We start from the raw sequence: 21,776 nt of genomic DNA, 5'->3' as shown, positions 1-21,776 counted from the left end.
GTGCCTTTCTTCTATCCCCTCTTCCATGGGTTTGAAAGAAAACCACTGCAGTGGGCACTCTGTTACCTGAATGGCTATATTAAATTATTGTTTATCAGTAGCCTTTTTCCATGGATGTGGAATTCTGAATTCTCTTCCACAATTATTTAAGCAGATAATGATTCTTGTACATTAAATACCGTATATACCTGTACTTGTCTATAAGTCTAAAAATTTATGCCCAAAAATTGACCCCAAAATCCTAGGTTGACTTATTTATGGGTTAGTATGGTAATGTGATAGCAGCTCTTTCAGATTTCCCCATGCAGTTTCTTTCTGTCCAGAGCCAAGCAGATAGACTCCTTGGTGACTGACTGATTGATTGCTGTTTGTTTATCAGTCCCTCTCCCACCCTCACACTTTGCATTCTCGGGAGTGAAGGCTGAAACACTGAAGCCTCGTATTGATAGCTGCTTCCCTCTTGCCGCTCGCATACACACACCGAAGAAGCTTCCAAGTTTTACACTCAACTTATGTGGATAGGTTGAGTGTAGAACTTCTAGGCTCCTTCATTGTGTGTGTATGCGAGCGACAAGAGGGAAGCAGCAATCAGTATGAGGCGTCAGTGTCAAAATCCATAATTTTGGCCCCAAAACTTGCCCTTGACTTAGACATGAGGTTGACTTATATCGAGTATATATTGTACATTAGTTGTCACTTTAATGAAAACTCCCACTGAGTGTTGCCTTGAAAGCTTTCATTTTTAAAAGTTCTGAATGATATGCTGACATAAATGCAGCTTTTTGTGATAAACTGAAGGTTTTACTTCTTTGAGTCCATTTATTGTGCACTGGTTTAAATTTTATACAAGCTTCAGGGAAATAAATGGCTGTTCAACTACTTGTAAAATAGGCATGCAATATGCTGACATAAATGCAACTATAAAAAGTAGTTATAAAAACAACTTGCTAGTCATATGAGTTAGAACAATACCATGTGTTATTTTTGCAGTTGGAAACCTTTCCCTTTTGTTCTGATTATACATTGTGAATTGTATTTCAGTTTTGTTGAAAATTGAGTTATCCTGACAACCATTTTGGATTTTGAAATTGCCATTTTGGTCATCACGGTGCCACTGAATGACATTTAATACTCTATAACTAATATATTTGATTCTATAACTATAGTACAAATGGTCTAGTCTTCTTTCTGAGCATATCAGTAACAAATGTATTTCAATGTTAGTTAGGATATGTAAACTGGGGATATGGAGAACCCAATAATTATAATGGAATAGAACACTGCGCAGAACTAAATGCAGATGCTCGTATGCGCTGGAATGATGTGCACTGTGACGAATTATACTCTTGGATATGCCAGCTCAAAAAAGGTAAGATTTCTCGACAAGTAAATGATAATATAATCAGAGATAGCTAAAGGGTGAAAAATTACATAATTCTGAAAATAAAGACTAATAAGCATCATAAACTCAATATACCAAATAATTGTTCTATCTGATCACTTCGGATAGCTTGTCAAATATGAAACATGTGCTATCCTCATATAAAGTTTATGTCAAAGTATCTAACAAAAGATAATTCATCATCTTTAGAGTCAAACAAAATGTCATAAGAAGTTTTGAAGATATCTTATTTTACTGAAAATAGCCAAAGGTGTGTATAAATACTACGGAAGCAATTTTACAAGCTCTTTTGCTTCCCTGGCATGACTAGTTTGTTCTAGAGTGGGGACCAGGAGAGGGACAGGGAGCCAGGAGAATTACACTTAACAGCTCACCCCTTTCCCACATCTTGCCATGATCCTTTACACAAAATAGGAAAAAGTAGTACTATCTTTTTAGACTCCATCTAACCCCCTCCGCCATCCTTAAGGAGCCTCAGGAAGCAGCAAGGAGAGGTGTGGAAAGACTCCATCTAATCCCTTCCCAGCCATGTGAGTCCATCTCAGCCCCTGCACAGATCATCTCAGCTCCACTGCCTTCCAGAGGCAGGAGAAGAGAAAACAGAGAGGGCAGACAAGGAAAATCAAACAAGGGCCAAAAGACAGATAAGAGACTAAAATAAAGAAGGTCATGAGGGGGGAAGGGAAAAGGAGGGAGGAGAAGGGTAGGGAAATGATCAGTTCAACAATAATGGGGACACACTAAATCGCCACCAAATTGCCAGCCACCATCAGCCTGGGTACAAGCCATACTCCACCAGGACTTTCTGACTTCTAAATAGTGCTGGCGGAGCATGGCTTGGACCCAGCTGGGACCCGGGCTGATGGCAGCCAGCGATTTGGTGGCAATTTAGTGTGCAATAATATCCGCCTCCATTTCATGTCCCAGCCCAGGAGGATGGAGCCTCTTTAAAACGCCAAGCAATAAGCTCCAGTGTTAAAGCCAAATTCAAGTGTGAGACCCTAAAAAACCAGCCTTCTGTATAGAATTGTATAAGAAATGGATCCAGTATGGATTTTGGTGGGAAGAATAGTAAAAAGGTAGTACAGTTGGCCCTTCTTATACATGGATTTTTTAATAGATGGATTCAAGCATCCACAGTTGGAAAATGTTCAAAAAAAGAATAAATTTCAAATATCAAACCTTGATTTTCATTTTTTATAAGGGACACCATTTTGCTATGTCATTATATTTAATGGGACTTGAGCATCCATGGATTTTGTTATTCACGGGGAATCATGGAACCAAGGGTCCACTGTAGAAGTGGTTCTTTTAAGTACTACAGTTTTATAAAACACCATTTAAGGTAACCAAGGTGCTGTACAGACTGGCAATTTTTTGCCGGTTCAAAAAGGATTTTTTGCTGTTTCTTTCTGAGCATTTTGCTGCTCCTTTTTGAGTTGCCAAACCACCAGAACAGGGCTGTGGTGGGCACTTTCTGTGGCACTGATCCATCTGTTTTGGCCCAAAAATAAATGCATGTATGCCTTCAAGATGTTTCTGAGTTATGGCAACCTTCAGGCAAGCCTAGCACAGAGAATGTGTTTTTTTGTATCAACACATGATTTCTGCACAAAAACATTTACATAAATTTCTACACAGAATAATTTCCTGAAATACTTCAGGATGTGTGAATTCTGGGTGAAAACTGAGGAAAATATGCACCTCTTTAAAAAAAAATTCTTTCCAGTTAGATTTTCTGAATGTCAGGAAACTCATTTTTCAACCAGGAAGTGATTAAGAGTGAATATTCTTTCCACCTCTAATAAGAACAAAAAATATAACTTATGTAATACTACAGTAATCCTTGGAAATGATTTCTTTCTTTCTTTAAAAAAATGTGTTCTAGAAACACATTTTAAAATCCAGATACAAATATACTAGTGTCTACTTGAATAGCTAAAAGAGGGTGAAAAATTATTATTTGTTAAAGGGTCTGTTAAAGCATCATTATACTATAACCTTAAGCATCAGAGGCCTTCTATTGAGCCTGGCGGATTTTAAAGATTTTTTTGGAGTAAGGCTTTTTCTCTGTCGCACCACTTACCTATTTGTACGCAAGATAGAATCTTTTGGGGGACTGGTCCCAGACCATGGGAAGGTTGGTTGTTTTCCTGTCTGCTCTCTTTCTGCTGGAAGGCAAAGACCTTTTTGGCAAGCTTTTGGTTTTTTTATTACTGTGCCAGAAGAGTGTTTTAATGGATTTTTTATAAATGCTTTAAACTACAGCGGGCCTTTCCCTTACGTGGGGGATCAGTTCCAGATCCCCCCATGTAAGGGGAAATCTGCATATGCTTGTGCCCCATTGCAAACAATGGGACACATACTTGTGGGACATGGCAGGGCAGCACACGTACCGTTTCTTTAATTGTCACATGGCTTCAGCGTAAGCTTGAAGCTGCATATAGTGCACCCGCATATGATATGGGCACACTGTATTCTAATTTAGTACTTTAATTTATAGTCACTGTGGTGCAGTTGTTTGAATGTTGGACTATGACTCTGAAGACTGGGATTTAATTTGACTCCCAACTAGGTGACCTTGGGCAAGTTACATGCTCTCAGCCTCAGAGGAAGGCAAAGATAAATCTCCTCTGAACAAATCCTGACAAGAAACCTCCATGATAGGTTTGCCATAAGACACAAATGACTTGAAGACACACAGCACCACTACCACCAGAAACAACAATTTAATGCTGTTAATTTGCTGATGTCAACCCTAATGCAAGCCTATCATGTGTGTGTGTGTGTGTGTGTGTGTGTGTGTGTGTGTGTTTGGCAAGTTTCTTCAAGGGAGGGGGGTTGCCATTGCCTTCCTCTGAGGCTGAGAGTGTGTGATTTGCCCCAATTCACCCAGTGGGTTTCCATGGCTGAACGAGGATTTGAATCCTGCTCTCCAGAGTCCATGCTGGCTATTATATAATTGTGCATATAATTGTTTACTGAATGGTTTTTAAAACGTTTGTATCAAATAGGTTTTAGCTGTACTTTGTTTTAATTTGCTCTAAGCCACCTTGGGGCCTGTACCAGGGGAAAGGTGGGATAAATAAATAAATAGTATATCAGCTGCCAAGGGACATGAATAGAGAGAGGTGATTTGCCTTCAGGTACTGTTCATGTGCTCCCCACAAGCCTTTGTTTAGCCACTGTGGAAAACAGGATGCCCGACCAATTAGGCCACTGACCAAATGCAGCAAGACTCTTGCTGTGTTCTTCTTAGGCTTTTAAAACTAGCTAAGGTGGAATCTCCAAATAAACATCTCAATATTTTTGCAAGATATAGGAGTTTCCACCAACTTGAGGTATTAAATGTAGCACTAAATTAATTGCTGATTTCAGTGACAGAACACCCAGGTAATAACTATATAAATCTATCTGTCTATATTTTTATAGGATTGGAACCAAAACAAGAACCAACAAATCCACCTTCGCCAAGTGAGTGTGCATTGCTTCTTCAAGGAAATATATTACATGAGTAGACAGTGATGGATGGGGAATTAATAGGGCCATTTCTCAACAGGCAGGAGGTTGTAGCTTCTTTGGTATAAGTTCCTAAATTACAGTTCTTCCTAGGTTAGCTGTTCTGGGCTCCAACTTGGTACGATGGGGGCAGGCATTGATGTGTCTGTCTTGCTCAACATATAAAGTCATGGTGGGTCTTTTGTTTATCTGAAACCTTTGATTCCTCCTGTGATTTTTCTCACAATGCTTCTTTGCTGTAAGCAATCTTGTCATTCATTATATATAAGCCAGTTTGAGAGAAAATTAGTTAAAGGAAAGAAGCTGTATAGAGGTTTTCACACATTATACTGCTTCTGTATATGACTGGTTGTGAGGCTCTGCCTACAATGATTTTCCCCCAGATACTAGAATATTTCTAAATCCAGGAAACAGAAAAAATGTATAGCTATACCTGGGCTGTTTGAGAGCACATATGCACTCAGTTTGGGCAGGTACCATCTCAGGTCTTTTTACACTACACAATTATGGCACTATGATTCCACTTTTACTGTCATAGTTCCTTCTTATGAAATTGTAGGTCTTGTATTTGCAGCCAAGACAGTTAAAGTGGAATCATAGTGCTATCAATGTGCACTGTGCAAGGGTCTCCAGTGTCAGTTTTGAGGCTGGGGATTTTCCATTTTGGTCCAGGACTGTAGCAACAAAAGGACTTGAGATGAAACCTTAGGTCAGGGTTTGTGTGGCTGTCTAAATGCTGGACTGAAGCTCACATCATCCCAAGCCAGCATAGCCAGCGGTAAGAGCTGGTGGGAACTGAGCAACATCCAAAGGCCTCATGTTTCCCATCTCAGCTCTGAACTGGGAATGTTTATTTTCTAAAACTAGCACGTCACTTGTTAGCCATGATTCTCCAAAAACAAATCCTTCTTTCAACAATAATTAGAAGTATCTTAAAAGCAGCATGTTATTAACAGTGGCATGTTACTAATATGTTGCTTTTACCTTTAATTATTTTGAACAATGACAAAAAACGCCCACCAGAAAATAACATTCCAAAACCAAAGCTTGAGAGTAATGAGTAAATGTCAATTGTTACATTAAAAAGTAATAATATTGCCAGTCATTACTCTTTGTACCAGGCTCCTGAAATGATGCTTGGATCTTGTAGCCTTCCTAGTTGTTTTGTTGATTTGATACGAGAATATAAATTTGTGCTATCTCTGTTCCAGAATTTGAATTTACCACTGATGGTTGGCTCATTCAAGGAGACAAGCAGTATTACTTTGGCACTGATAAAGTTCCTATGGAAAAAGCACGGGAATTTTGTAAGAAAAATTTTGGGGATCTGGCTGTCATTGAAAGCAACACTGAAAGAAGATTTTTATTAAAATATGTAAGACACTAATATACTGTTTTGTGTTTTAACTAGTTCAGAACATTTAATTTTAAGACACTTCAGAAATTTTGACTTTGAAATTTGTATTCCTGAAGTTTGTTCCTCTCTTCTCTTTGAGCCTTATGGCACGAGAAAAGAAAGCTGAAATGGAGCTGGAGAGAAGCAGCTTTCTCCTTGCCTCTCCACATGCTGTTGTAGCATTTCTGTTCTCCTTCTCAAGGGAGACAGTTGTAACAGTGCTCCTTTTGCCAAATGAATTTTTCCAGCATGAGAAAAGACATGCTTTTATGACTGCCTCTCTTGGAAGGAGAATGGAAGTGTTTTGACAGCATGCAGAGAGGCAAGAAAAATGCCACTTCTCTCTGGCTCGATTTTAGCTTTCTCTTCTCATGTAATAAGACTTTTATGCATCCTTATCCACCAGTATATGGGAGATGAAGCTGAAATTATAAAGATTGTTTTACCATCAATATATTATAATGCATGGGACAGAAATATTCTGAACTGTGCAGGAAAAAAATTGGAAGGGCAGGGTACTTGTCCACACAATTGATGGGGTTGCCCTAAAATTCTAAAAACAATGCATCCACATTGTAGCAATACCTTTATTAGTCCAACTCCGAAAATACAATTTTTAATGCAAGCTTTTTGAATCTCAGATTTTCTTCATCAGAGAAAAAGCTTGCAAGGGAAAGGTGAATAAGTAGCAGTGTTTGTGTGGCCTATGTCACTATGAGCCATATAGTTTACACTGCCTACATTAGAGTCACATAAACTGCAAAAGCCATGGGAATAAGAAAATCAATAAAAGAAGAACACTAAAATTTAAGAGAGAAAAAATGTCCATCGAAATCTGAAAATTGTCTCTATCTGATGCTCAGTGCATTACTTCCCTACTTTATAGCAAGACAGCAGGGAGTTTCTCAGTTCACCTCTGTGTTATCACTGTTGGAAATGAATGTAGGCACAGTATCAGGCAATGGAAATCAGCAGAAGCCTATCTGTATGTATTTACCTTTGGTTGAAGAAAAGACTATCTCAGAAAGTAAAGTCCTAAAATGGTATCATTCCCTCTCCTCAAATGAAAACAACAACAAACTTTATTATTCTGTTGTTACCATCTTGATGAAGACATCTGAAAGCTTATTTTTTGTATAATCTTATTAATTGAATTTCAAAAATGGATATGTTTTTAAATAAATTACAGCACCTCCATTTTGAAAGTAACTTTCAGTAGTTATTATCTGTCTCAGACATCATTCTCAGAATACACTAATAAATGAATACATTTCCATATTCATGTTTTAGATCTTGCAGAATGACCAGGTGGACAGTTACTTCATTGGTTTACAACTAAGTCTTGATAAGGTGGCTAAGTGAGTAAAGAGAAAATATAATTTTTATAATTCTAATCCTTTTTACTTACCTTGCATTGATTTAAGTACTGTAACTCTATTATAATGTAAAATTTGTGTTTGCTTATTATGATCTACAAGATCATTGATTATAGAGTCACCAAATTTGATATATGTTATTTAATTGGACCAAAATAAAAGTTGTACTAATGATTTACGTCCGGTCTGTCAATTGTTTCAGATAACTGCTAATTGTAGACTTTAGATTTCTGTATTCTTTCACTCATAATTTCCATTTATGAACGAATTTTGACAAAACCCTAGGTTTAGCTTCACAACCGAAACATTTCCATGCAAGCTCAGGGGCAATTGGCAAACCTCACATTTTCTGGAAAATTGATGGTTTTGGTCATTTTTTCATAGAGCTCAGTGTGAAACAAGTTTTACAGATTATAGGTATCTCATCAACATCAAGTAAGGTAACACTGGATAAATTTTTAGTAACTGTTGTTAAATTGACTTCAACTTATGATGCATCTTTGAATGAGAGAAACTTCCAAGTCATCCTGTCATCAACAGCCCTGGTCAGATTTTTCAGATTTAAAAGCATAGCTTCCTTGATTGAATATATCAATATGGAATGTGATCTTTCTCTTTTCCTACAGCCTTTCCAATCATTACTATCCTTTCTAGTAAGTATCTTCTCATGATTTGGTTAAAGTATGACCATCTCAGTTTCTAGAGAAAATTCAGACTTCATTTGCTCTAGGACCCATTTATTTGTCCTTTTAACAGTCCATGATATATATAGAATCCTTCTCCAGCACTACATTTAAGTGAGTTTTCTTCCTATCAGCTTTCTTCATTGTCCAACTTTCACAACCATACAGAGAAACTGGAAATACGATGGCTTCCTAACTTTAGTATTTTAGTATCTTTACACATCAGGATCTTGTCTAGCTCTTTTGTAGCTGCCCTTGCAAGTCCCAGCTTTCTTCTTATTTCTTGACTGCAGCCTCCATTCAGATTAATGACTGAGACAAAGTATGGAAAATCTTGAACTATTTCAGTGTCTCCATCATCTGTTTTAAAATGATGTAACTCATCTATAGTAGTTATTTTTGTTATTTTAAGGTTCAACTGTAAAGCTGTCTTTTCATTTTCTCCCTTAGCCTTTTCCAGCAATTGTTCCAAGTCTTTACTATTTTCTGTTAGTAGTATGGTGTCCTCTGCATATTTTAAATTGCTGATGTTATTTCCTCCAATTTTCATGCCTCCTTTCTCCAAGTCTAATTCATCATCATCATCATCATAACCTTTATTAGGCATCTCAAAAACATAATACACAATTAAAATTATAACTAAAATTATTTACATAGATACTTTAAAATTCCTTCCTTATACAAGTTATTCTATGCACTACAGCTGTTCAAATTGTACCAAATTTTTGTTGCCTCCATTAGAAAATTTGACATCAATTGTGTAATCTGCTCATTACAATCCTCCAATAAATGCACTAAAGTTATATCCATTACACAGTAATTCATTTCCATCAGTTTCATTATCAATTTCTTTCTCGGTTTTTGATACAATGGGCAAAGAAAGACAATATGTTGTAGGGTATCTGGGGATGCTTCACAAAAACATAAACGGTTAGCAAATGGAATTTTCATATATCTCCCCTTAGTAACACAAGACGGATGGATGTTCAGTCTTGCAAAGAGGAAGGCTTTCCTCACAGCCTGAAGGGACAATGATTGGAAATACTTTGGTATCTCACCACAACAGGGGGGAATGCCAAATACAAAAGGGGAGCATACTCTGGGAGAGTTAGAATACATTTTCTTATGTTCCCAACTCAAAAAGCAATCCTTAATTGTCTTGAAGCACTCCTGCTCCGTCAATAGGAGTAGAGAGTCCAAATTTAAACCCTTTAGTTTTAGATTATCTTCAAAGGTTTTTGACCACTTAGTATAATAGTTATCAGATAGAAGAAACCAGATTAAACTAGATCTATTTGGTCTATAATGAATTTTAAGCCAATATTTATACGCCATCAACCAGGCTGTGGTCTCCATTGAGTCCAAGCCAAGTTCGTCATATAACGTTAAATAATGAACACATGTCGGAATAGATAACAATTTCCTGCAGAACCGAGTTTGTAGATTTTCAACCTCCTTGTTAAAAGCTGTTGCCCATACAGATATACTATATAATATTAGAGGTCTAATTTTAGCTTTATAAATTTTCAGGGCTGCAAGGACATCTTGGTTTCCCTTCTTATAGTAAAAGGATTGTAGCGTTGCCAATGCTCTTTTCCCAGAGTGAACAGCCTTTTCTCTCTGCTTTACCCAAATACCATTGTAATGGAATAGAACACCCAAATATGTATACATTTTTACCTGTTCTATAGATTGATTATTCACTTTCCATTTCCTTGGAGTAAAACCTTTTGAAAATACCAAGACCTTTGATTTGTTAACATTTATCTGTAGGTGGAACCTTACACAATATTCACTAAATCTATTCAGGGCTCTCTTTAAGCCCACCTGAGTCAGCGACAATAATACAGTGTCATCAGCATATTGTAACACTAAAAGTGGGCGATTTCCTAACATAGGAGGGTGGGTATCAACCGATGACATGAAATTTGGAAGATCTGCCACAAATAAATTAAATAAATGAGGAGCTAGGACACAGCCTTGTCTTACACCTATTCCTGAATAGATAAGGTCAGTTAGATGACCACTATCAGTAAATTTTACCCTACAGCGATTGTTGGTATGAATTTGGCTCCACAAAAACAGAAGTCTTGGATCTATACTTAAACTATCCAGTTTACTCCACAGTGTAGGTCGATGAATTAGATCAAATGCCGCTTTTAGATCAATGAACGCAGCATATAATTTCACTTTAGGACTGGAAATTTATTTATTAACGAGAAATGAGATAACAGTAATATGATCTATGGTAGACATGTGACCTCTGAAGCCCGCTTGTTCAGGTCCCAGAATGGCTTGAGTAGTCATCCAGCTTTGCAATTTCATTGCTAAATGACTGTCAAATAATTTACCCATGATAGAAAGCAGGCTTATCGGGCGATAATTAGCTGGGTCTTGCTTATCACCTTTTTTAAAAATAGGAATAATTATTGAATCTTTCCAGCTTGCTGGAATCAGCCCCGAGTTGTTTACCAGGGTGAAAAGATTTGCCAAAGCTTTGGACCATAATTCTGAACCGTGTTTCAAAACCTCTGCCGTAATAGAATCATAACCCGGCGATTTAGAAGATTTTAGTTTAAGAATTAATTGATACACTTCATCTGGTGAAACAGGGCTCCAGATAATAGAAGGGTTTGTAATTACTACAGTATTTTCAGTTGATTGAGTTTGCATCTTGTTTGTAAAATACGATACCCAAATTTGGGGCGAAATGCCAGGACAAGATAAATTTGAGTCGTTATTCATATGCCTCCTTACTGCCAACCAAAATGTTTTGGAATCATTTGATTTCAGGTCCTTATCAAAATCGGCCCAGTTTTGCTGATAAAAAGCTTTCTTTTTGTCTTCTATGTACTTATAAAATTCTACCCTGGCCTTTAGGTAAGAACTATAATTTTCCTCGGGGTTGTCTAAAGCAAGTTGGAATATTTGTCTAAGGTTCCTTTTCCCTATAAGGCAACTTTTATCAAACCACGAGCTCCTCCCTCTAGATGGATTTATATAAGTAGCTGTTTTGATGCTCATAATAGATATTACTTTCCCATAATTTACCAGGGCATTTTCTATTGTGGTGCTATTAGCTAGATCGTCCATTATCGCTAAGGCACTAGCTTCCTTATAGATTTCACTGACTGCCTCCATTGTTTGAGAGTTCCAATAGATTCGTTTTAATCTTTCATAACTAACAAACATTTCAGAGTTTATGGTAGGTGCAATAATTAAATTGGGTAATACCATAGAAACTACTAGTGGCATATGATCACTTTCTGTCCTATGGCAAACCTCAAAGGCTGTAATCAAATTCAACAAAACTGGACTAGATAATACATAGTCAATAGAACTTCTCCCTCGTGTAGCTATAAAAGTGAATCCATTTGTGTTTGGAAAGTACTCTGAACCGTTTAGAATAAATAAATTATGAGTAATACAGAAATTTGCCAGAAGAATCCCATTTTTGTTTGTAACTGGATCCATACTAACTCGGGGGAGATTTAGTGGAAATGGAGGCATATTTACATCAAGCATACACTGCTCACAAAGATAATCATTTGAGGGGCCAATTCTAGCATTATAGTCCCCCATCAATAAACACCCTACAGGATCAGGTTCTAATTCTGCTTTATGTATGATATGTTCAGCATAGAATTAAACAGATAGGGTGATAAAATGCAGCCTTGCCTGATCCCTTTGCCAATTGGAAACTATTCTTTTTATCCATATTTATCTGTATTCTTTCCTGACAGTAGCCTCTTGTTCTCGGTAGAGGTTATGGATCAGGACATTCAAATGTTGTTGCACACGCATTTATTTCAGAGCAATTGTTTTGTTTTTGATAGTTATTGACAGATTTTAGTTAGAACTAGAGTAGATCCTGTCTCTGTATCTTGAAACAGCTCTATTGGTCTGCCATCTGTTCCTGGTGATTTATTTCTCCCAAGTGCTCTGAGTGCAATTTTCACTTTACAAAATATGGAAGTTTGATTTCTCTGATCTTGTGGAAGAAGCCTCTTGTTCTGTGCTTTTTGCTGTCATCTTCTATTTCTCTGCATTTATTATTGATTATTTTCCTTGTCCCTGTACAGAAGTTACTGAAAAGTTGCATTCAGGGTTTGGACCCTATTTCTGTCAACCTTTATTTTCACTTCCCATTTGCTTGAAGAGCTTCAGTTCTCATCCACTGAGACTTCTCCATTTTTGGCTGCAGACATTATCTTTTTGCATTCTTCCCTGACAGTGTCCCTGGTTTCAGTCCAGAAGTCTTTTCTCTCTGTCAATTAGGCTAAATACTGTAAGCCTATTTTTTACATTATCTTCAATTTCTACGGGGATGTTCTTCAAGTTGTATTTGGGTGTGATGGTTGGTGTGGTGCTCTTTTTAGCTTTACTGTAATTTTTCATATTAGCAGTACCCATCTGAATTAGAATTTTAAAGCCAAAACTTGAATTATTTTTGCTTTTTTTTAGAAAAATGCTTTAGTAAAGCATTAGTAGGATTGTTAAGACTTTTTATCTGAAGCTTTTTCCTCATCTTGATTGATTTTAACCATGTTAATATTGGATCATTTATCTTTCAGGTGGATGGATGGAACACCTGTGCAATATTTAGCCTGGGCACCACATGAACCCAATTTTGCAAACAATGATGAAAACTGTGTAGTCATTTACCGAAGAACAGGTTGGTGTCTTGCCAATTACCTATAATGCATACTTTAAATGCTACAGTGTTGTAATGCAAAATATGGGTGTGTATGTCTTATCACCTGTGGAACATTCTTTGATATATCTGCACTTTGCTGCATATTGTCTCTACCCTTCTTCCTGACTTCCAGGCTGATGGACAACCAACTCTGAGATTCTCAGGGATCTGTGTTCTGCCAGACCTCCGCTGACTTTTGTGGCAGTACAGTATTTTAAACTCTGGGACCATCTGGTTGTAATGATGGTTGAAGACATATTCCTGTACATCAAAAAGTGTCTGACTCTGAGGAAAGAGATTGTAATTTATGAAAGTGTGTGCTAAAATGCACCTGTTCATTTCAAAAATGCCACCAGAATCTTTGTTTAATGTGGTGGAAAAACAAACAGCTTTGAAATGTATTCCAGTAATTATGTTCTTATATCAATGGCACATACCAGAAGGTGGTGCTGATGGACTAGTGTTCAGTTCCATGGCACAGATTCTACTTAAGAATTACATGAAATCTTTGGGAGAAATTTTGCAGTTGGATGCCCTAGATATGTTGATGACACCCAGCATTGTATCTCCTTTTCATCCAATTGCTAATGTCCAAGTGCTTGGAGCTAGTAATAGACTGAATTAGGAGGGGAAACAATGACAGAAGCTCAGTTCTGAAACAACAGATATCTTTAAAAATCATGAATATGGTATGTAGCTTTTGCCATATGGTAAAACCTACTGCTTCAGGATCAAAATTACAGTTACCTATGTTTGACATTTCCAGCACTACATCTAATGCATAAGAGATAGTTGTCGCTTATGGTGACTTTCATCAACTGCAATTTGTGTACAAATTGCATCCCTGGTTGCAGACATTAACCCATGGTCTAGTAATATCCAGGATAGATCTGAAATAGATTATACATTAGATACTCTCTAAAAACTGTTTAGAAACATCACATTTTGTTAAGAGGCTCTAACAGAAATGCAGAAGTTGTTAACAGGCATGTGAACTTGGTGAACTATTCAGTGCCATTGGCTCTTAGCAAGGCCATCTACAGGCTTCGGGCAGCGTACCACCATTGTCATATAAACAATTGGTAAACTATTCTCATGTGATTACTTGTTTTCTTATGTTCAGGACTTTGGAATGATGTAAACTGTGGCTACCCATCACCTTTCATATGTGAAAGACACAAAAGTTTGGTCAATACAACAGCTGCTCCTACAACACCTTCTGTACCAGGAGGTTGTCCAGAATCATGGCTTCTGTTTGAAAACAAGGTACGGTTATAATTTTCTTGTTTTCAAGTTAGTACTGGGAAACAATGGCACACTTGAATATACAGAGAAATATGGGGAGGAGAAAGAGTAATTGAAACTTGGTATCTCTATTCTCCCAATTCTAAATAATTATTGGCAGACACAGGGCAACTCTGCATGAATAAATTGTCAAAATATCAAAATATTTAGCTCTGGAGGATGGTTCCATTTGGAATTTGGAATACTCCTATAATCCATTCTTTCCTTCTTCACCCCATTATAACAAATAGAGAACTTAAATGCCACCTAAGGACAGGTACAGATATATTACCAAGGCATTGATATGCATATCCACTGAAAAGTAGGTTTCATTCATTTCAGTGGAGTTTACTTCCTTGAGTGTATCTATACTGTAGCGATAAATTTATAGCAGTTTGTTGTCATGGCTGTTTTCTATGGGATCCTGATATTTGAGGCTAGGTAAGGTTCTTAGAATTCTCTTCTGAAGAGCTCTACTGAACTCCTTTGAATTTCAGAACTAAAGCTTTCTAGCAGAGAAGTGTACATACTGTACCAAACAACAAATCCCAGAATTCTGTAGGATGAAGTGAATGCAGTTAAAATGACATCAGCCTGCTAGAACTATGTAGTGTAGATATACTCCAGGTAAATGGGCATGAGACTGCAGCCCAAATGAATGCTTAGTGTAAATCTAATACAATCTATGGAGGAGTAGGAGAAGAGTATGTGGTGGTGGCTTGCTCCTGAGTACATTGGCTGTAAGGCATCTCTAAGCTTCCAACAATAAAATTGAGTTGCCATTCTTCAGTTCGGAGGTGTACTTTTAAAAACAAGTGAAATAGGGAAATCTGGCTCCTTTCACTCAGAGTACTGACCACAGCTATTAAACCATGATTACAACTGGAAAAAAGCAGCTTTGGCGTTACTTATTGCATGCTCCTGCCTTTTACACTGACAAGGGAAACCCATCAATGAGCTCGTAATCACACAAGTCATGTCACTGTCAGGACAGTTACAATATTAGTAGCCATGGGTGTCAGTATCTCGTCCTCTCCTCCCTCCCCTCTCTCACAAGCAGGCTAATTGCCTTTACTTTATTTTATTTTTCTGTTTCTTTTTTGAAAAAAAAAACTTCAATTGCAATAGTAGAGCTCCAAAATTGCATGACATTTTTTAACAAAATCATGCTGGGCAGGGCAAAGGACAGGGAGGTGGGAATAAGGGGGAGTCAGGAAGAGAATGTGATGGCAGCAGCAACAGTTCCAGTTGCGCAATTGTGAAGACATGCAATAATGGCTGCTCTGAAACTGGTATGTTTCCATTTCTTTTAATTGGCATAGTTGCTGCAAGAGTAGGTCTCATGTGGTAATGTCCCCAGGCTCTGATTCTGTCTACTATTCCCTGTTTAGTACATTTGAGGTTCTGCTAGGCACAAAAAATGAAAGTGGGGAGATAGATGAGAGGGTTGAGAAAAGAATACGCAGAGAGAAGTATAAAGGCCCATGTTTACTGGTTGATTGCAAGATGCAGCCTTTACAAAAGTCCCACCTGAATTCTAGGTATCTGTGGACCTGAAAATATGTTTGGATAGTTTTATAAGAAAATTATAAAATTTATAGAATTATAAAAATACTGTTTTTGGGGTTTTTTTTAGTGCTACAAAGTATTTGGATTTAAAGAGGATGACCAAAAATCTTGGAATGCTGCACGCTCTGTTTGTGTGGATCCTGACATTGGAGGGAACCTGGCAACCATATCTAATGAAAGATTACAAGGTATGCTAGCTTTGCCTCAGTAAATTAACGTTCACCACATAAATTAACGTTCACCAATAGTCTGCTGCTGCAGCATACTTCTTCGCTTATACCGTTTACCTTCCACATTTGCGGTTTTGATTTTTGCGGATTTGATTATTTGTGGATTTGATTAATATGTTGTCTCTAGGAATCTCTAGGTCCTCCAGCATGACTCTGCTAGAAGTTGACCATAGAGTCACCTTGGAGAATCTAGAGATTCCTAGAGAAAACATTTATCTACACATTTATAGATCCTCTGATGTGATTGTATAGTCAACCTCTGGTGGATGTTGACCACAGAGTTGCTGGAGGACCTAGAGAGGTTAAAAAAGTGTGTTTTTTTATTTGTATTTTCCTCACTTTTATAAGGGTCCTGCTCCCCTAATCCCAATGAATGTGAGGGGCTCACTGTATTGCAGAATCATATGTTGTTTAGCTATCTCCTTTTGTTTAATGTGGAAAGTAAAGATTGTAAATGTAAGGTGATAACAGCAGTGATCTGATATACATAATATATATTAAATATATATTATTGGAAATAAAAGTGAATTACATGAATGGGTAAGACAATGTCAAAAATCCAGTTGGTGGTTTATGCTGTGGTTACACCAGCATAAATAGATTTTCTTTTATGATGTGAGAGGAAATATCCTTCTTTACATAATTATTTTCTCTCAGCTGTGCAATGATAGTTAGATGCCATCCAGGTGCAGCTCCATCTCCTTTATACAAACATCCATTAGTTGGCTGTAGGGGCTCACCAGGACATTATTTGGCTGCTTTCAGGTTACAAGGAAGTAAGAGCACCAGATACAGACTTCATTCAGATGTAACCATAGTTTGTCTATACAAACCAAGATCCCCAAACAGTCTGATTCTTGTTCGGAAACCTGAAGAACTGCCATTTGTATAGTCCAGTGCTTACAGAATTAAGAGTGTCTTTTTTGAGGCTGCCTTTGTTCTTAATAATGAATTACCTCTCTCTTTTGCATTCTCTCTTTTGCATTTAACATAAATTGTAAATTCCAATTTGTGATTTTAACATTTCTCATACTTAATACGTAATTTTCAAGTTGCTTCTCCTTTTTCTAGTTAATTCTAATATTCATTTTTTCACCAGATAGTTATTTGAACTGTTTTCCAGATTTTGAGGATGTCACATTTTTGTTCTCCTTTTCTTTTAGCCTTCCTTACTTTCCAATTAAAAAATTTACAAACAGATGCATGGATAGGATTAAATGATATTAATGAAGAACACATGTACTTGTGGACAGATGGAACAGGAGTCAACTACACAAACTGGGCAAAAGGCTTTCCATCATCTAATTATGATGGAGCAATGGTAGGTATTTGATTACATTTTATTCCTATTCCTATTATTTATTTGTTTGTTTATTTATATCCTGCTGTTCTCCCAAGACTGGGACTCAAAGCGGCTTGTAACATTAAATAATAATAATAATAATAATAATAATAATAATAATATGATTTATTTAATTTCCTCCTTTTCCCATTGGGAATCAAGGCAGATCATAAAATATAAAAATCGTATGTTAACATAGAATTAAATTACTACGATAATTAAAACAAACTGCATATTAAAATATCAAATGCTTTAAAAAAATAAAAATGTTTTAAATACATTAAAACAATATAACACTTCAGGCCATTCTTTAATAGGTTTCTGTTTTGGAAAACCTGTCTGAAGAGGAAGGTCTTCAACTGCGGCGGAAGGCCATCAAGGAAGGGGCCATTCTGATCTCTCTGGGCAGGGAACTCCAAAATCTAGCTGCAGCCATAGAAAAGGCCACCAACTGTACTTGTGATGGTGGTGGGATAGAGAAAAGGACCTCTCCCGAGGATCTCAGAGCCCAGGCCGGTTCATATAGGGAAATACGGCCTGCCCAATAGCTTGGACCTAAACCATATAGGGCTAAATCTAAGTAATTGTAAACTTGTGAACTCTTTTCCATGTTTAGAACTCTTTCAATGAGCCCTCCTATATATGGCCTAAAGTCTGAGTCCTACTGGTGGGGTTTGAGCAGGAGATGGGAGTCCCTCCTAGGACCAGGGCAGGCAAAGAAACAAGAATTAAGGATAGCAGCTGAGCTGGCAAAGACAATTATGGCTGTCACCCAAGTCAAACGCAGAAGCTTTTGTAGTTCAACTATATTGTTGTGTGCTTTCAAATCATAGCAACTGTAAGGGGAACCTATTATGGGTTTTCTTGGCAAATTTGTTGAGAAGTTGTTTTGCCTTTCCCTTCTTCTGAGGGTGAGAAAGTATGTCTGGCTTAAGGTCACCCAGTGGATTTCCTGGCTGAGCAGGAATTCAAATCCTGGTCTCCAGAGTCATAGTCCAATGCTCAAACCATGACACCATGTTGGCTTTCTTCAGCTATATTAGGGGAACTCATAAGCAGCCTAGAAATACTGATCAGGAGAGAAAAGAGAGTACAAATACGAATTTTCTTGATTGTACCTTCAATGGCTCCTGGAAGTTATACCTTTGTGGTTCAAATGGGAAGGAGTGACCGTCCCATGTTTGCATGTGACATTTTGTTTTTGTTTTTTTTCCTTTTAGGAAGACTGTGTTGTAGTGAAAAATAGGCCGCTGAAAGAAGCAGGGACATGGAAACATTTTCGCTGTTCCATTATGAAAGGCTACATATGCCAGACCAATACAAGTGAGTTCTTTTGTTGTGCTCCATGAATAAAAGACAGCCATATCTTATGGAAACCCTGATTATCTTGTCATGATTTCCTCGGTCAGTGGCTCCATACACATGTTTATGCAAGATGTGTTCTCATAGAATATATTTAGAGTAGTGGTTCTCAAATTTGGGTGTAGTCTACATATTTGAGGTTCTAAGAGTGAAATAAACAATGCAGGTTCATACAGATTTACCTAGAGGTAAACCTCAATGAGTATCCCCCTGTACACACCAGCTTTAAAGGCTGAGTTGGGGGCAGAGTCGGGGCATAGCGTGTATACGACGTATGCCCCGGCTCTGCCTCCAGGGTGGCTTGACAATGCAGCGTGTGGTGAGATGACAGTCCTCTGACACTGCGTCCGCATGATGCAGTGCTGCAGGAACACCACCAAGCTGCAGCTTTTTTCAGCTCCTTTTTGCACCCTGGAAAGGCCTGATCTTGGCCGCAGCGTGTGGTTGCCACGCCACCGATCTAGGTGAAAAAGGGTGGCTGAATGCTGCCCCTTCAGGGCTATCTGTACAGCCTCTTTAATACTCATTTACTCATTTACTCCTAGGGAAGTATGTACAAAATTGTAGCTTAAGGATACATAGACCTGGTACACACAGGTGGCAAAATCCACTCCTCTTTGCTGCACAGCTGTGCAACAGTATCCACATGCTGCTGCACAGATGCACACTTAAAAAAGAGCTGCTCTAGGCGGCTCCTTTTTGTTACCACTTCTACCAAGAGGTGTCTGTAGACAGTGCCACAGCTGTGCAGCTGTGGCGCCTGCTGTGTGGACAGGCACGCGCACCTGCGACGTCACTAGGGCTGGGTGCATCTAGACGCCCAGCCCTATCAAGCCCTAATATCACTGCAATGTGCCCGTCTGTACCAGGTCATAGATGGTAACTTTGTGCATTCCTGGTTGAATGAAATAGTGTGCATTTTGAGGATAGAGTGGGGTTTAATCTGTATTTCCAAAGCAGGAGTTATCATTAATGCTAGCTCGGTTGGGGGGGGGGTCTTCTTAGCTCAAGAGTCTGGCAGCATTTTTCCTTAGAGGTGAAAAACTTTAGGTACCCTTCTGAAGTGCCAATCCAGCCCTCCAGAAATTCCCACTGTTTTAAAATGTTGACATTCTTTCAGTACTTTTATGCAATTATATGTCTACAAAGCTCTTTTTCTACTCTGCCAAGACCAGTAGGGGATGCTTTTATTATTTGTCTAAAAAAAATCAACAACCCCGAAACCAAAAAAGATTGTATTTAATATAACTTCCCCCTTGCTTTTACAGACCCCAAATACTCTGTTCCATCACCCACCCCAGTACATCATATCTTTTATGACAACAGTACCTACTTCATCATTGAATCCAAAATGACATGGAAGGAAGCCCAGCAAAGGTGCCAAGTTCAAAAAGAAGACTCAGCCCTTGCTAGTATTTTAGATCCCTTCAGCTATTCTGTTCTCTGGCTACAAATCTTAAAGTACAAAAGCCCTGTGTGGATCGGTCTCAACAGCAATGTGGTAAGGGTACCATATATCTACTACAGTGGAATATTATACAGGGAAACTTGCATCAAAAATTAGATTGAGATTGGGATCTATCTCTACTGCTTCTGCCTTGATCAGAAACAATCGCTCACTACTGATTCCTTAACAGAACATGTCCAGAACATTCTCACAGTATAAAACATAGGGGGGAAAATGTTTCAACTGCACTTCAGTGTATATTCAACCAGTCCTCTTTTTGTCTAAATTGTATAATAAAATGCTGGTTAGATAGTTTATATCAAAGTAATACTTTTGGAATACCTTTGCACTTCAGATGTTTTGATCTGTTGTTGCTGTCATCATCATCACCATCCTGCCTTTTTCTCAGTTTGAGACATACAGCGGCTTACAACAGATTTTTTAAAAAGTTTAAAATCCACAAAATGCAAGTTGAAAAGTAATCAAACTATCAAAAAAATTAAAACCAGTTAAAAGCATAAACCATAAGGTCTTTACCTTGTAATGATCTGAATATGTACTATGTCAGCAGTGTTGTCATTTTGGTCTCCTTCCTGTAGCACATAAGGTATATCTTACTATAGCCGGAAATGCCATAGATAAAGGCATAAACATACACAGTGGGTTGATGCAAAATAGGGTGAAAAGGATAAATACAAACCATTAGGAACAAATATTGTGAAAGCTGCTGGTCAATTCAAAAACTATGTTGAAGCTGCAGATTATAAAGCAATATGTTTCTCTTTGGATGAGCATTAAAATGCATTTTACAGAAAATTTTCCACCACGACTGTAGTTTTATACACCCATTGCCACATAATATTATGATTAGGAGTTAACTATGGTTTGGGCTGTAAGTAGTCTGATCTTCAGGGATTATAAAAAGTCCAATACATACTGATTTATTTCTATATTGGGATGTCCTACATGGTCAGAATTTTGTTCACTGTTGCTATAGATGAATGGGAAACTTCTATTTCTCTTTTGAATGAGTGGAATAAGCACTACCATAGACAGTCTGAGGTCTGGTACAATTACCAGGACCAGCAGTGTTTTAAAGACCTTCAGATTTATTTCTCAGCTTCATTAAATGTCTTCCCCCAGGTGTTTGCGTGCTGCCAAATTCAGATTATTGGAAAGGACCTAATAGTCAACTGATGGAATTTGTTGTCCTTTCTGTTATTCCCAATCACACATAATTATGTGGCTTGATTTTGGTGGAATAATAAAATAAACCATGGTTTATCATGTGGGAAAGGTGAACCTACAAATCAGCTTCTAATTTTAAATCTAGTGGCAAATTCGCCTACAATGGAAAAGAAATGATAATATGGATAGGGAACTAATCAAATTTGATGTAATCTGTTCTCAAGAACGAGAGACAAGAATCTCCTTTAGAATTGTGAATTGTGGAAGGGAAGGGAAGGTATA

General features: G+C 37.7%; 1 protein-coding gene across 1 annotated transcript in view; it reads left to right on the top strand.

Annotated features, from left to right (window-relative positions):
• LOC121934053 (macrophage mannose receptor 1-like) overlaps positions 1 to 21,776 on the top strand; it is a 66,687-nt gene that overhangs the window by 32,884 nt on the left and 12,027 nt on the right. The window contains exons 15-24 of the mRNA XM_042474037.1: positions 1,225 to 1,369; positions 4,835 to 4,876; positions 6,133 to 6,296; positions 7,608 to 7,675; positions 12,951 to 13,051; positions 14,196 to 14,338; positions 15,993 to 16,113; positions 17,319 to 17,476; positions 18,718 to 18,820; positions 20,128 to 20,360. Coding sequence (XP_042329971.1) covers positions 1,225 to 1,369; positions 4,835 to 4,876; positions 6,133 to 6,296; positions 7,608 to 7,675; positions 12,951 to 13,051; positions 14,196 to 14,338; positions 15,993 to 16,113; positions 17,319 to 17,476; positions 18,718 to 18,820; positions 20,128 to 20,360 — 1,278 coding nt within the window. The remainder of the gene's footprint in view (positions 1 to 1,224; positions 1,370 to 4,834; positions 4,877 to 6,132; positions 6,297 to 7,607; positions 7,676 to 12,950; positions 13,052 to 14,195; positions 14,339 to 15,992; positions 16,114 to 17,318; positions 17,477 to 18,717; positions 18,821 to 20,127; positions 20,361 to 21,776) is intronic.

The sequence above is a fragment of the Sceloporus undulatus genome, chromosome 6, assembly GCF_019175285.1.
Source record: "Sceloporus undulatus isolate JIND9_A2432 ecotype Alabama chromosome 6, SceUnd_v1.1, whole genome shotgun sequence".
In the NCBI taxonomy this organism is placed as follows: Eukaryota; Metazoa; Chordata; class Lepidosauria; order Squamata; family Phrynosomatidae; genus Sceloporus; species Sceloporus undulatus.
This window is presented reverse-complemented; position numbering and strand designations above follow the sequence as displayed.